General features: G+C 35.9%; 2 protein-coding genes across 10 annotated transcripts in view; both read right to left on the bottom strand.

Moving 5' to 3' along the window:
- The window catches only part of CCDC171 (coiled-coil domain containing 171), a 362751-nt gene that overhangs the window by 264161 nt on the left and 82783 nt on the right, over window positions 1-15807 (bottom strand). For 8 of the 9 annotated variants that reach the window (XM_060300955.1, XM_030840654.2, XM_060300958.1 and 5 more), the window contains 2 exons: window positions 9936-10096; window positions 4698-4836 (listed from right to left, as the gene is read on the bottom strand). The exons of the other annotated variant lie outside the window; for it this stretch is intronic. In XM_060300955.1, coding sequence (XP_060156938.1) covers window positions 4698-4836; window positions 9936-10096 — 300 coding nt within the window. The remainder of the gene's footprint in view (window positions 1-4697; window positions 4837-9935; window positions 10097-15807) is intronic. 9 annotated transcript variants of the gene reach the window in all.
- On the bottom strand, window positions 12670-14599 carry LOC115844028 (heterogeneous nuclear ribonucleoprotein H-like). Its single transcript, XM_030840656.2, has 2 exons — window positions 13235-14599; window positions 12670-13184 (listed from the first exon to the last, which is right to left on the bottom strand). The coding sequence occupies exons 1-2, from the start codon at window positions 14516-14518 to the stop codon at window positions 13065-13067; spliced, it is 1404 nt and encodes a 467-aa protein (XP_030696516.1). The 5' UTR covers window positions 14519-14599; the 3' UTR covers window positions 12670-13064.

Raw genomic sequence — 15807 nt, 5'->3', positions numbered from 1 at the left:
CTAATGCTAGCAATCATTATTATTATATAATCAGTCAAGCCCCCAAAGTACAGGGAAAAAATATACACTTGACCATTTTCGATCACAAGTTCTTTAGAGAATAAAATATTCTTTGAGCAAAACCTCATGAGAACTAGAATTCCCTTTTCAATATGTGGTCTCTCCTAGAGCTGTAACTAAATATTACTGAGTGGCAGAAAAACAAATCTCAAGAAATGATGGACTTAAAAAAATTTCATTGTGGAAAGCACAAAGCAAATCCTAATACCAATTTGAAAATGATAGCTCCCCTGCTTCAAGAGAAGCAGATATAAAAACTCACAGTACAAAAAAAAAAAAAAAAACCTCACAGTAATGACTAAAAGACCCAACTGGATCTACTGAACCTCTGAAGGGCTTTAATAAGCATGATCACTAAGCAGCTTAAACTTGAAATTCGGTTTTAATTAGTAGTTGATTAAATCATTATTAAATTCATAGAATTTAAAATTAATAGTTCAACTTTAATCAAAACTTTTTAAAGTCAAATTCAATAGTGTATAACATGGAACATGAAACTAATTTTGTTAAATCCTTAGATGTCCTATGTTGAAATTCTATTAATTCTATGACATTAAAAATAATAATATACTACTCATTTGCTAATCATATCTTCTAAATCCACACCTTGAATAGGAGTAATTTCACGAATATAAAAGTACAATTAATGTTGGCTGGGTTTATATTCCTTAAATATCAACAAAAGACTCAACATAACCAGTTTGAACTTTTCCAAAATTATGCTCTATATTTTTATTCTCTCTCTTGAAACAGGGAAGCTATCACTTTGCAACTGGCTTATTGACACTGTGTATATCCTGACCTGGATGATCTCTATGGTTTCTTCCAATTCTGAGAGACTATGTGACCTTAGGTTATACAATTGCTTTTTTTAAGTCTCAAAACTTCCTGAAGCCTTTGCATATATTAATAATACCTTGATCTCACTAGTAAACCTATAGAGGAAAGTGGCCTTAATTTTCTCTTACAATGCAACATAGAAAATAAAGACCAAGACTTGAATAATGGTCATGAATGTGACCTAAACTAGAAAACAAGTGGTTACCTCAAAGGGAGAGGAAAATTACCTGTAGCTAACTTATGCTTCCCATCTATATTCTATAAAAGCTGACACTATTATGTTCAATAGAAACATAACTGTGGGAAAGACACACTAGGTTACATAGGATCATAGGATGTCATTAAAACAAAGTTTTATTTCCAAAAACAAAAGGTAAAAGCCTCTTCTTAAGGTATTTTCTCTTCAGTCAAAAACGATTATGAATTCAAAGCAAAAATAACAGACTGTAAGGATGCAGAACTAAAAAAAACTCCATTTTTTATGGTTTAAAATTCTTAATTTGACAGATATCTCTTTAGAGAGAAATTTATAAGATTCCCCTCCCAACTCAAAGGCTACTAACCTACAGAAAAAATAAAAGAAAATAAAGGACTATGTACCCAAAAAATGATTTAAGAAAGCTACAGATGTTTGTTTTGTTTTTTGTTTTTTTGTTTTGTTTTTTTGCGTTACGCGGGCCTCTCACTGCTGTGACCTCTCCCGTTGTGGAGCACAGGCTCCAGACGTGCAGGCTCAGCGGCTATGGCTCACGGGCCCAGCCATTCCGCGGCATGCGGGATCCTCCCAGACCGGGGCACGAACCCACGTCCCCCGCATCGGCAGGCGGACTCCCAACCACCGCGCCACCAGGGAAGCCCTACAGATGTTTTTTAATAAAAAATAAAACACTGTACTTACTATTTAAAGTAATAGTATTTTCATTAAATATTTTTAAAATTTCATATTATGGTTGGGTAAAGAGATAGAAAGCAACTGTTCTAAAAAGAATAAAACAGAACAAGTTAAAGGAGAAAGCTAATAATAAGGAAGGATAAAAAGAGGACAAGAAAACAGAAAGATGGAAGAAAATAAGACATAAAGCTAGGACTTTAAGAGAGATGAAAAACAGAGAGGAACATATAAATAGTTAGGCTGAACCATGTGAACTGTAGATCACTTAGGCTGCAACCTGAATACGTTTCTGAACATCACAATGGCTCTTCCACCAGTCAGAACAATAGTGCTTTATAAGCTGAGTGCCAATGGTCCAAACAAGCAAACGGTGGTTGCTAGTGGGCTACAACTTGCCTATTTCAGACCATCCACCAAATTGTAAAAGTTAAAAAGTAAAAACCTATTGGCACCAAGTAAATTATTTTTAATCACAAAGCACCCTGAATTCAGTGGTGAATTCAGCCAGTCTTCTTTTATCTAGTCATTGGAGTGCTAGGAGACAAGAATCAGGAGGATTCACACAACTTATATTGGTGACAATGTCTTCACCATTGCATTCTCAGTTATAACTCACTTTCCAAACTGTTTGATTACAGCAAGACCAATACTCAGCTCAGTGACTCTGACATGTTTTTCTCCACCATGATTCACCCTCCTGAACCAGAAGTGAGAAGTGGGATAGCCTATGAAATTTAGGGTAGCACATAACAGTGAATAGGCACTACAGCATGCCACGCAGAGAGCTCTAAGCTTTCTAAAATCCCACATCCAAAGAACTCAAACTACAAATTCAACCACAGTGTAAGCAATAATATCAATCCCTTTATCAGAACAAACTAGATATCCTGAGTTAAATGGAGACAGAGTTGAACATTAGAGGATATACAGACATTTGTTATGGGAAAAGAAGGAGCATTTCAGCCAATGTGGTCAAAAATATGAACAACCAAAACAGAAGCAAGAAAGTTATGAAAATATATAATTTGTTTAGGAAGCCAAGAGTACTCTAATGTGGCTGAAGCAAGACAGATAGAGAGCCACCTGTCTGTATATAATACTGGGTCATTTGAAAATGATGAAGAGTTTAAATGTTATCCCGTCATTACTTTCTTTGTCATTGTTACCTTTCTAACTCGGCAGCATTGATTTGGCTACCACTTCTTAGTATAACCCTGAGTTTCCATCTTTTTGGACAAGGAAAAAAATATTCATTTTCCTCAGTAACTAACATCGCTAAGAGTTGTGGAATATAATTGAAAGTGAAGTAGCCAAGTCTCTGGGGAAGGTATGTACGTGGAGAACAAGACAAAGAGGAAATAGGGTATTACTATAAACTTTATGCCCTCCCTCTTGGGGTTCTGAGCAAACTGCAGAGTAGGAGTATGTGCATCAACCAAATAAATCCATCCAACAAATGTCTACTGAGGCAAGTACTACTGTGGAATCTTGGCATGTAAAATGAAGTTAGCCTCAATGCACTCTCAGTCTCTTGGCAGAGATAATACACATCAGATTTTGGTGTTATGATACAGATGCTAAACTAAGAACTAAGGAAACACAAAGTTGGGAGGGGGCAGAATTCTGAATTTAGATGGATGAAAAAGTAGGAAAAGACGGAACCATAGAAAGCGTCACAGACTGCAAAATTTCAGAGCTGACCATCACAGGATAATATAGGAATTTGTTAAGAGAATGAGCATTTCAGTCAACGTGGGTCAAAAAATAAACAGTCTGAACAAACGTAAGACACTGTGAAGACATATGTGTTTACGAAGCTGAGAGTACTTTACTGTGGCTGAAGCAAGACAAAGAGAGGGCAACGGCAATAGAAGAAGCTGGAAAAGTTAACATAGAGCCACAAAGAAAAGGGCCTTAGATTACATGACATGAAGTTGGACTTTATTCTGAAAGCCACAGGGAGACATTGATTGTTTTTTAATAAATGGAGGGAGACAAGAACAGATCAACACTTTAGAAAGATAAATTTGGTGATGGTGTGAAGGCTCGATTATTGGGGAATGGAGACAGAGTGATCAGGTTCAAAATGATTATAAAAGGGAGTCTTTGGGGCTTCCCTGGTAGCACACCGCAACGAAGAGTAGTCCCCACTCGCCACAACTAGAGAAAGCCTGTGCGCAGCAACAAAGACCCAACACAGTCAAAAATAAATTTAAAAAATAAAAATAGGGCTTCCCCGGTGACGCAGCAGTTAAGAATCCACCTGCCAATGCAGGGGACACGGGTTCGAGCCCTGGTCCAGGAAGATCCCACGTGCCACAGAGCAACTAAGCCCATGAGCCACAACTGCTGAGCCCGCGTATCACAACGACTTAAGCCTGCACGCCTAGAGCCTGTGTTCCCCAACAAGAGAAGCCACCGCAGTGAGAAGCCCGCACACCACAACGAAGAGTAGCCCCGGCTCGCCGCAACCAAAGACAAGCCCACGCACAGCAATGAAGACCCAACGCAGCCAAAAATAAAATAAATTTATTTTTTAAAAAAGCGGGAGGAGTCTTTGAAATCATTAGATCTACCGATTATAAACCCTAACCCCACCTCCATCTAGGTAACATTGTTTTATGCACTTAAAAAAAAAGAAAAACACCTGAATCAGTTTGAAAACACTGTAATTCAGACTTTCCACTAATTCATTTAGTTTTCCCAATTATTCCAAAGAACAGAGGTTTTATTATGTATAGCTTTGTTGTAAACAGTGTCTCCAGTTTTGAAATTTTATATCAATGCCACCAAAATTACTTTCATACAATTATCTCATGGCATGTAGTGAGAAAAAAAAAACCTGTTAAACATCCAATTTGACCCAATAAAGTAACTGCCATAGGGTTTTCTTTTTTATCCTTACCATTACAAGTTCTTCCTGTAATTCACTGCAACTGTTTTCATTATACTGGAGTCTCTTTGAAAGGTCTATAATTACTTTCTTCTGTTCCTCGATTTCTTCATTTAGTTTCTTGTTTTTGGAGAAATACTCTCTCTCTAATCTGAAAAGTTAAAGTGTCAGAGCAGGTTTTTCAAATATGCTTTTATCAGGTCCTATTATACAACTTTAACACAAGTCGCAGATGTATTATATATCATGGTTTCATGCCCAGAGGTTTTAAAGGTCACTTCTCATTTTCTCAAATAGAAAGAATTGTACGTTCTTAAATGAAAGACTCTGAAGGAATAACAGTTGAGGCCAATAGATAACATGTAGAGGTGGAAGTTGAAAAAGTGGCATAATATGCATGTTATCTAGAAATACAAAGTTAAATATCAGAAGAAACAGCTATAAGAATTAAAATTGGTTGCTTCAAAGGAGAAGAAACTGGTCGTAGAAAGCAATGGGGTACCAAAATGTGGTTTTTCATGAGCTTAAAAGCACTATTTTACTTTTTAGATTATGTACAAGTGCTAACTTTATTAAAATCAAATTTTAATTTAAAAATTAGTAATCAGCAAATATAAAATTAAATGCACCTGGTATTTGGTGCTGTTTTATAAATAAAGTCCAAGTTGAGTCCAGTGAAATGGTGAACAGCACTTGCTGTCAGTAATCTCATGCACAACCCAAAGAAGTTGGCTCCTATGCTTCTGCCAACAGCCCCACCCAAGAGGAATGAGTAGGGCAGGAGTAAACTGAAGGTTCAAGGGAGCCCCAGTCTCTCTGAATCCAACAGAGAAGAGTCAGGACTTGACAGATGGAGGATTTTAGGCAAGAAAGGAAAGGGAGAAGAAGGAAACTTGTAGTTAAGAGCCGTTCTTTCCTACTGGATTCCCATTTTGTTGTTGTCGTTGTTATTGTTGTTTAAGAGTTCAGCTAAGAATTTGACAACAGTACAGCTGTTTTAAAAAATAGCCATCTTCAGGCTATCTTTTACCAAGAACATAAACAATAATAGTGCCACAAGTTATAATACTGGGTTGGCTAAAAAGTTCATTCAGTTTTTTCAGTAATTTGGCTCTAGTATACCTTAGTTGTCTTTACCTTCATTCGAAACAATTTTGTTACACTGTACTGTGACAGCTGTCATATCAGCGTGCATTTAAAAAAACTTATCAAATTTGGTGAATTTTTGTGTAGCCATTTGGATACTGAAGATGGAAGAAAAAAGCAAATTTTTGGCATATTTTGGCAAATTTTTGGCATATTTTACGCAACTGAAACACAAAAAAAAGATTTGCGCAGTGTATGGAGAAGGTGCTGTGACTGATCGAACGTGTCAAAAGTGGTTTGCGAAGTTTTGTGCTGGAGATCTCTCGCTGGATGATGCTCCACGGTCGGGTAGACCAGTTGAAGTTGATAGTGATCAAATTGAGACATTAACTGAGAACAATCAATGTTATACCACGTGGGAGACAGCCGACATACTCAAAATATCCTAATCAAGCACTGAAAATCATTTGCACCAGCTTGGTTACGTTAATCGCTTTGATGTTTGAGTTCCACATAAGTTAAGTGAAAAAAACCTTTATGACCGTATTTCCCGACGTGATTCTCTACTGAAGCGTAACAAAAATGTTCCGTTTTTAAAACAAATTGTGACGAGTGATGAAAAGTGTACAATAATGTGGAACGGAAGAGATCGTGGAGCAAGCGAAATGAACCACCACCAACCACACCAAAGGTCGGTCTTCATCCAAAGAAGGTGATGTTGTGTATACGGTGGGATTGGAAGGGAGTGAAAACCAAACAATTAATTCCAACAAGTACTGCTCTCAATTAGACCAACTGAAAGTGGCACTCGACGAAAAGCATCCGGAATTAGTCAACAGAAAACACATAATCTTCCATCAGGATAATGCAAGACTGCATGTTTCTTTGATGATCAGGCAAAACCTGTTACAGCTTGGCTGGGAAGTTCTGGTTCACCCGCCATATTCACCAGACATTGCACCTTCGGATTTCCATTGATTTCGGTCTTTACAAAATTCTCTTAATGGAAAAAATTTCAATTCCCTGGAAGACAGTAAAAGGCACCTGGAACAGTTCTCTGCTCAAAAAGATTAAAAGTTTTGGGAAGATGGAATTATGAAGTTGCCTGAAAAATGGCAGAAGTTAGTGGAACAAAATGGTGAATACATTGTTCAATAAAGTTCTTGGTGAAAATAAAAAATGTGTCTTTTATTTTTACTTAAAAACCAAAGGAACTTTTTGGCCAACCCAGTACTTTTGTACTTCTTTTTATACTTTTGGTTGATGTATTTAGAAAAATAAAGAAGTCCCTAAATACTGAATGTAATAAAATAAATAAATTTAGATTCAGTCTGTTCAGTATCATATCCTTGACTAGCATTATTTTAAACTAAATTTAAACTTAAACTAGATGTAAGGATTATCAGGATCTTCTCCCTACCATTGCCCAACAATCAGTTAGTTACAACAGCTAATGAAGACCTGACACATTGAAGGGAATTCCCTGGCGGTCCAGTGGTTAGGTCTCTGTGCTTTCACTGCCAAAGGCACAGGTTCGATCCCTGGTGGGGGAATTAAGATCCCACAAGCCGCTCAGTGTGGCCAAAAATTTCAAGTATAAAAAAAATTACTGAAAAATTTTAGTTTTATACTGTAAGTTTTCAATGGAAAAAAATTTATAACTAAGAAAATTTAATTAGAGGAAGATAGAGAATATATATTCTTTCTAAAATTATACATTATATGTATTCATTAAAATAGCCTGTTATTCAAATTCTTAGCTGAGTTCTTCAAAAGATATGTTTAATATATAATAATTTTACTTATTATATTATTATATGTAATATTTAATATATAATAATATATTAAATATATACATATATTCCATCTAATATATATGTATACATATGTATATTCCATCTACATATGTATACATATATATTCCACTGAAAATAGTTTCATGCAGGAATATTCACTGTTATGAAACTGTTGGCCAAAATTAAAACTCTAAAATACACACACAGCTTTTTTCTCCTGCCTTTTAATGAGATCCTGCCTAGATCTACCTGGAAGGAAACAGAAGTTTAAAACCCTTAACCACCTGCAAGGTTCAGGCAGCATTTCCTCTATAACCTCGTTATCACCAACTGCTAAATCAGATCTATCCAAAAGGTAAAAGAATGTCCTACCCCAAAACTCACTGCTCTCAGAGTTGTAAATTAAAGGTATTATTTACCTTAAAGACCTAAAATATCAATTCTCCTTTTGAAATACATTATCCAAAACTTAGAACTACTTTGAAAAATTAATACTTGAGAGTTTGTGACTCTAAAAGATTTTAAAGACGATTCTGAAAAAGAATCAGACGTATAGGTGGAAAATGAAATAACTTATCCAATCATCCCTCATGTCATATCAGTCCTTCTCATACCACTGATAAATGGAAAGGAAGTGGCTGTCGTATGACATACAATGACAAGAAGGAGGGGATGGGGGAGAGAAGTCACAGAAACTATCAATGAGTCGTGGACTTTAATTACTACTTAATTTTTACTGTTTCTTGTTTATTTATTAATATTATTAGTAACTTTTATTATAGACAGTTATATAGGGATGAAGAACAGATAAGGGACATTATATTAAAGCATTTAGGATTGTCAGCTGGTGCTTAGCTGTAATACATAATTAATATTTAGAACTGTTAGTTTGTGTTTATTGGAATACAAAACTTGAGTAAAATTTTTCAAGCACCAAAACACAAATAATAGCAAAACAAACATAAGGAAAAAATTTGCTCTGGAGTCCAATTTTAAAAGTGCATAGGTTACAATCTTAGAGCTTAAACGTTAGCAATTATCTTAGAATTCCTCTAATCCAACCTTTGCAGAGCTCTCTTTTTCGGTATCCATGACAAAGAATCATCTACCCCCTGTTTCGAACTTTCCAAGGCAGAGAGTTCACTAGTTCCCCAAAGAAGCCTATTATTTCACTGCTGGAAAGCTTTAATTGTTGGGAGTACAGTCTGACTTCTTACAGTTTCACTAGTAGGTCATAATCATTACCTCAAAGCAACAGTAAAGAAGCCTGTACTATATGCTACATAAAGGCCCTTCAAACATATTTATATATAAATGTGCAGATTCAAGATATGATTCAAAGGAAATAAAGGAGCATAAGTCCTTAGAATAATGTTCACAGAATGTCATTTAAGTCATTCTGGAGGAAGCAAGAAAATTCAGTTAAGAATTACTCATTTAATGTATTATAAGCATTACTAATAAAGGTAATCACAGTTAAAGAGTTTTAAATTTTTTCAAACTTGTCTTTCAAGTGCCATCTTTATAATTCCTGCCATACTCACAACTCTAAATAATACTTTTCTTTAAATTAACTCACATCGTAAGTTAAATGAAGTATTTTAAAAGGAAACTATATTATAACTGTAAATGGAAAACTACTATCTGTCATAAATAAACTTTAAAAATAAATACATAACTCTAATATATCAACCTATTATCATGTCATGTACCAATGGTGGTACACATTTCCTCCTCTGAGAGGAAATGGCTTAAAATGTCTACTATTGACTTATTTTTGGAAGCATATTAAATAGCTATAGACTTCTTAAAAAATTTCACAGAACTTTTCAGATGATAGACATTTGAATTGAAAAACGTTAAAATCAATAGGAGTCAGAAAGATCCTGACTCTACACTTAGCTGTGTGTCCTTACCCTCGTTAGGCCTCAATTTTCACATCTGTAGAACAGGGATAAAAAAGAGTAGCTTCCTCATAGGGTGTTATAAATTAAATAAAACCATGCAATGCTAGGTATGGAGTGAGCCACATACATGTTAGCCCCCGTAGCAGTATTATTCCTGCTATTATTTCTACAGTTTACGAATATCTCAAACATTACCCATCTCCCACAGAGCCCATTTTAGGTGGCCTAGAAGTCAAGGCCTTAAAGATACTATATTACATCAGTAAATATAAAATATATTAATATATTTACTTTCTAGTATAAGAAAGTATTTCTGCATTTCTGAGACTCCTTGGAATTGCCATGATACTTCAAAATCCAACAGAGCATTTCCATATTTACCTAGTACTACACATTCATACTCATGTAGATTTCATAAACTCTTAATATTAATTCAGAGAGTTTTACAGTATAACACTTACATATTTAGTTTTGCAAAGCTCTCTTGTGCATTATGCTTTTCTCGTTCATATGCACTTTCAACTTCTTTGAATTCATTCTTGATCATTTCCAAATCAGCAACAGCTTCTGCTTGGCTGGCCTTTTCTACCTGCAAAGCTCCTTCAAGGTCTCGAATCCGTAACTACCAGATGACAGAAAAGTAATTAAAGCAAGAAAGGAAACACTATCACCAATCTCAAATTGAGTAGAATACTTTATCAAACAGCAGATTATCATTCATCCAAACAAGTCTTTCTTTCTGTTTTTGTTTTAAAAAAGGAAAATAAACAAAGGGCAGTTTACTCCCTTTCTCAACATGTGTAATGGAAGAGAAGAGTGGAAGAATACAGACTCAACTGTGCTATGAAAAGGGACAGGCGGATATAATATAATGCGTCCCATCAAAGTGCCTAATTTTGATCTACTAACCCATTTGGACATTTTTTTAATAAACATAATAAATTAAGTGGTCTTTGAAAACTAGAGGGAAGTAGCCTTCCTCTCTTTTGAGAAACATTATTATATGAACACCTTTATAAGCCTAACAAAGTTAACAGATCTTTTTATTCCTGGAGATTTCTTACTGTAGAAAAGCAAAATTTTTATTATCAAATAATACTATTGGGCTTCCCTGGTGGCGCAGTGGTTGAGAGTCTGCCTGCCGATGCAGGGGACACGGGTTTGTGCCCCGGTCTGGGAAGATCCCACATGCCGCGGAGCGGCTGGGCCCGTGAGCCATGGCCGCTAAGCCTGCGCGTCCGGAGCCTGTGCTCCGCAACGGGAGAGGCCACAACAGTGAGAGGCCCGTGTACCACAAAAAAAAAAAAAAAAAATCAAATTTGACTAAAATATTTGTGGGTATAGTAATATGATATCTAGGATTTGCTTCAAAATAATCTGGGGGTGGTGGAGTAGAAGAGCGCTAATATTATAGATAAAACACAATTGTCCTGTGAGATAAGTCTTGAAGCTGAGTGATGGGTACACGGGGAGTCCATTTTACTATTCTCTCTACTTTTGCATGTACTTGAAACTTTACACAACAAGACATTTTAAAAACTAGATTCCCTGTATATGCCAACAGTAGAATAGATAAAGTGCATATCCATAAAAGAATAATTTGTAGCTATAAAAAGGCTACAAAATAACTTTTGAAAAGCAACTTGTCCACATGGTTCTCTGTGTAGTGTTAATACATACTGGGAGAAGCAGAGTCCAGATTATTGTATGTAGTATGCTATATTTTAGGTAAACAAGTGGAAAAAATAAGGATAGGCAGCAGGAAAGAGAGAACAATAGGAGAGACAAGAGTGAAAGCAAGAGTTCCCGATCGCCTCAATTTTGTTTTAATTTTTGAACTATGTGAATATTTTATCTTTTTAGAAAATTAAGTTAAGAATAAAAAAATAGCTTGCTAAAGCTCACAAAAGGAGGTGGTAGGAAAAAAATGCTTCACACTAGATAGAAAATGGGGCTTTAGAACTGTAAGTCTCAGGTTTGAGTCGCAGCTCTACAAATCAACTTATATGCCCTTGGGCATATTAAACTCCAAAAGCCTGAGGTTCCTCATCTGTAAACAGTAAATACTAACAATAACAATAATAATAATATACAGACTCTATAGGGTGGCTACAAAGACCTAATGAGACAACATTTATTTAATATTAATATGTATTTAACATTAAATGTAAATATATAATAACTATTTAATAAGTGTTTAGATAAATATTTATTAGGCACTTAATATGTGCCAGGCAATGTAGTGCTCACGGTATATACAATCATCATGAAAATATACAGTCTCAGCTCTTGTTAGGAAAGGACAGACCATAAGAGAATATAGGCAAGTGCTTCCTGTCACAGAAGCAGGCCCAAAGGGCCATGAAATCAGAAAAAAGCTATGAACTCTGTGTGACACAAGCTTCCCAGGGATGGCAAAACATAACCTGAGTTAGGAAAAATGAACTCACCAAAAAACGAAGCGTAGGAAATATGAAAATGTTTCATAAATTAATCCATACAAATAGTAATCACCAGAATTATTTCTAATTATCCAAAACTATTTTGGATTAATTGAAACATCTATTCTCTTACACTAAAGTAAGGAAGTAGAATAGATATGTAGATACAATACAACTTTGTACATTTTCAAATTTGGTCTTTTAAACTATTTTTCTTTGTGTTATTATGTCTAAACCCAGTGTACAAGTAAAAATTAATAAGTCTAGGAAACATTTTCTTCTATCTATTGGTATGTTCTTTCAGAAACTATGCACATTCACCCACAAATGATAAACCAATCCAACTGAAAGAAAAATAGACAAGCAATTCCAAGTCACTCTTGTGAATCTACTTCCTCATTTTTATGACATAGCATCCAAACAAATTTAATAACAGAATACTTCAAACATATTTTTAACTCCCATTTATAGTAAGATGGTGATTAATTACAACTCAGTAGTCTCATTTGCTTTTTTTTTTTTTTTTAAAAGGAAGATTTATTCAACAAGTTTCACTTAGCGCAATACACCTAAAAGGAAAATCACAATACACTGAAAAGATTTAAATCAAGGCCTCAGAATTTCAAACAAACACCAAGACCAAAATCCTAAAGTATTGGTATTGCGTCTCAAATTTTCCCCATTAACTTAAAAAAAAAGCTTAAACTTACGTGCCGTAGAGGTTATTAAATGAAACTAGAATTAACAAACATGCCAAATGTTTCACTTTTAATTGTAGACACAGCTCCTATATTGAGTTTCACAAAAAAGCATGTCTTTCAACAATGCATCCAAACAGTGTTCAATGTAATGTGGTGTAAGCAACATTTAACATAATTCAACTGCTTTAACCTAAATACACCTACTGCTTAAGTACATCCTACAATATAACTAACTTGAGAAAAGCTGAAAATTATTTAACAGTAACAGATTACTCAACCTAGTTACATCCTAAATGAATGTTTGTGTTCAAAAATACTGAACCTTAAGTCTTTAAAACAATCCTGATTTCCACTTAAGAGTAAGCATAAACCACAAGTTTGTATTGCAAAACTGTTAAAACTTAAGTTTTGTAAAAAATGTTGACCAAGAGTCAGTGATCAGGATCAATTACATTCCCCATCCACCACTCATACTGGACATGCTAGACATCCCTCCCATTCCGTTCACTCCCATAGATGCTCGGCTTCCACTACTGTAGTAGCTGCTGTTCACTGTTCCTTGGCTGCCTATGCAATGTTTGATTGAAAATCACTGGAGTTTTCCTGTAAAACTTGGTCATATCCACTCATGCTGCTCTGGCCACCATAGCCGCCTCCATAACCACCACTCAGCTGCTGGCTGGCTGGGCCACCATAACTGGACTGGTTTGACAAGCCCATGCCTCCCATCATTTGGCTACCATAAGCACCACCGCTTGCTCCTGCTGTAGAATTCAAGAAGAGTTCTACATATCTGTGTTCGTAAGCACCACCGCTTGCTCCTGCTGTAGAATTCAAGAAGAGTTCTACATATCTGTGTTGCATATTTGCTTTGTCTTTTGACATAGCTGCCACAGCATCTTCATGAGTTGCAAACTCGACATCTGCTTCACCAGTTACTCTGCCATCGGGACCAATTTCAATATGTACTCTCACAGGGTTGAGTGGTGAAAAAAAATTATAAATGTCATTCTCAGTAGCTCTGTAAGGTAATCCCCGCATGTGTACACAGTGTCCTGTTGTGCTCTGGAAAGTAGAGCCACCATCCCCGTATCTGTGATCTGACATTCCTGAAAAACAATAATTGAGGTCTCTTCCAAATCTATCTGACCCAAATCCATAGCCATCATTATAGCCATTATAATCATCATAGCCTCCATAACCACGCCTCATCCTTTCAAAGCCAGCTCCTCTTCCAATGCTGTTATACCCTCTGCCAGCCCCAGGTCTGTCATAGGGACCTGGCCGCTGCATGGCCATAAGTTTTCGTGGTGGATCATAGTGAGTTCTAACTTCAGCTCGACTGCTCTTAAAGATTTCGATATACCTGTGCCCTATTCTTTCCTTGTGTTTCTTTAGAGCCTTTTCAGCTATTTCCTGTGAAGCAAACTGCACGAAGGCCTCCCCCGTACTCCTCCCCTGGAAGTCCACCGGCAATGTTATCCCATTTGGCACGATTTCCAACCCTGAGAAGAACTGAACAATTTCTTCCTTGCTACATCCAAAGGGGAGTCCTCTAAGCCGTACAAAGCCATCATTGGCCGTGTCAGGACTATTTGGACCAGTATGCTTCAACACCCAATCCATTTCAACGTTGTTTGACTTGAATACTTCAACATATCTGTGTCCCATAGTTTCTCTGTCTTTTTTCAGGGCCAATTTGACTTCATCTTCTGATTCAAGTTCAACAAAAGCCTCGCCACTCGGTCTGCCTTCTCTGGTGTAGATGAAACGAATACCTTGAGCCCCATTTTGAATTTTGCAGTCAGAAAAAAACCGCTGCACTTCGTCGGCCGAGCAAGACCAAGGCAAGCCCCGGACCTTCACCACGAATCCCTCGCCGCCTTCGGTGCCCAACATCATCGTCTCTTAGGGGGTCCTGGCGTCGAAACAGCCTGCACACACAACTTCGGCGCGGCTGAGACGAAAATCTCATTTGCTTTTAAACTACTCTGAAACTGAATTTTACTGGGTGTACCTCACTAAAAATATTTGTCAATATTTATAGATCTATGATTCAAATACACACTTTTGCTTTTTTCCTAAGTTATAGCACTAAGTTCGGTATCAAATATTAATTTTTAATTATATGAGTAAAAAATACACATGTAACAATTTTCATTTTTATACGTATTAACTATATATTCCCAGTGATATAACTACAATGAAAAACTTAATTTTGAATTCTACTTCTTGTATGAATTTAAAACTTCAGCCTTATTGCCTATTAATACCATTTTGGGTAATCCAATCATTTTTTTCTAAAAAAAAAACAACCAAAAAAGCTTAACTAAAAAAAAAAAAAAAGCTTAACTTACACAAATTTGCTTTACATATAGATGCACTCAAATACATGGGTCTGACCACCTAGAGGGGTGGGATAGGGAGGGTGGGAGGGAGGGAGATGCAAGAGGGAAGAGATATGGGGACATATGTATATGTATAACTGATTCACTTTGTTATAAAGCAGAAACTGACACACCATTGTAAAGCAATTATACTCTAATAAAGATGTTAAAAAAAAATACATGGGTCTGATAATTTTGCAGGTAAAAGGCATTTCATTAAAGATAAAAGTAAAAAACAATTATTTTAAAATTCTTACAAAGTTAGTTGCATCCTAGTTAAGACCTGTTTAAATAATAAAACTCTGCAAATTCTATTAATTAATTTTTAATATGGGGAAAAGTCTAAGTCTTTTTTAAAAAACCAAATTAAATTATGGACTTGGACTTATGGAACTTTATGTAAAACTATTTACAACAAAGGCTGAGGGTCAGACTTGGTCCAGGACAGTAGTTTGCCAACCCCCAGTTAAAATACCTTTACTAACCTTAGGAGTTCCTTCTCATTCTCTAAGCCCTAGGGAAATGGACGCTTTCCTTAGGATGCCTTCATTCAGTTCCCCTCTCAGATTTAATCCTTCTCTTTATTACGCTCCCATAGTACTTTAGTATTTAATATTTCTACCTATACAACATATATAGGTACACAGTATCTCTGGTAATGGAATTTTGAGTCCCAAAAGGAGCTCATTCACCTTTATGCCTTCAGCTCTTAATATAGTGACAGGTGATATGCACAGGATATGCACTCAATCAATGAAGGTGCATATTTTAAAATGTTTTCAGAAAGAAATTGATCCCAAGGTT

Source organism: Globicephala melas, chromosome 6, assembly GCF_963455315.2.
Source record: "Globicephala melas chromosome 6, mGloMel1.2, whole genome shotgun sequence".
NCBI lineage: Eukaryota > Metazoa > Chordata > Mammalia > Artiodactyla > Delphinidae > Globicephala > Globicephala melas.
This window is presented reverse-complemented; position numbering and strand designations above follow the sequence as displayed.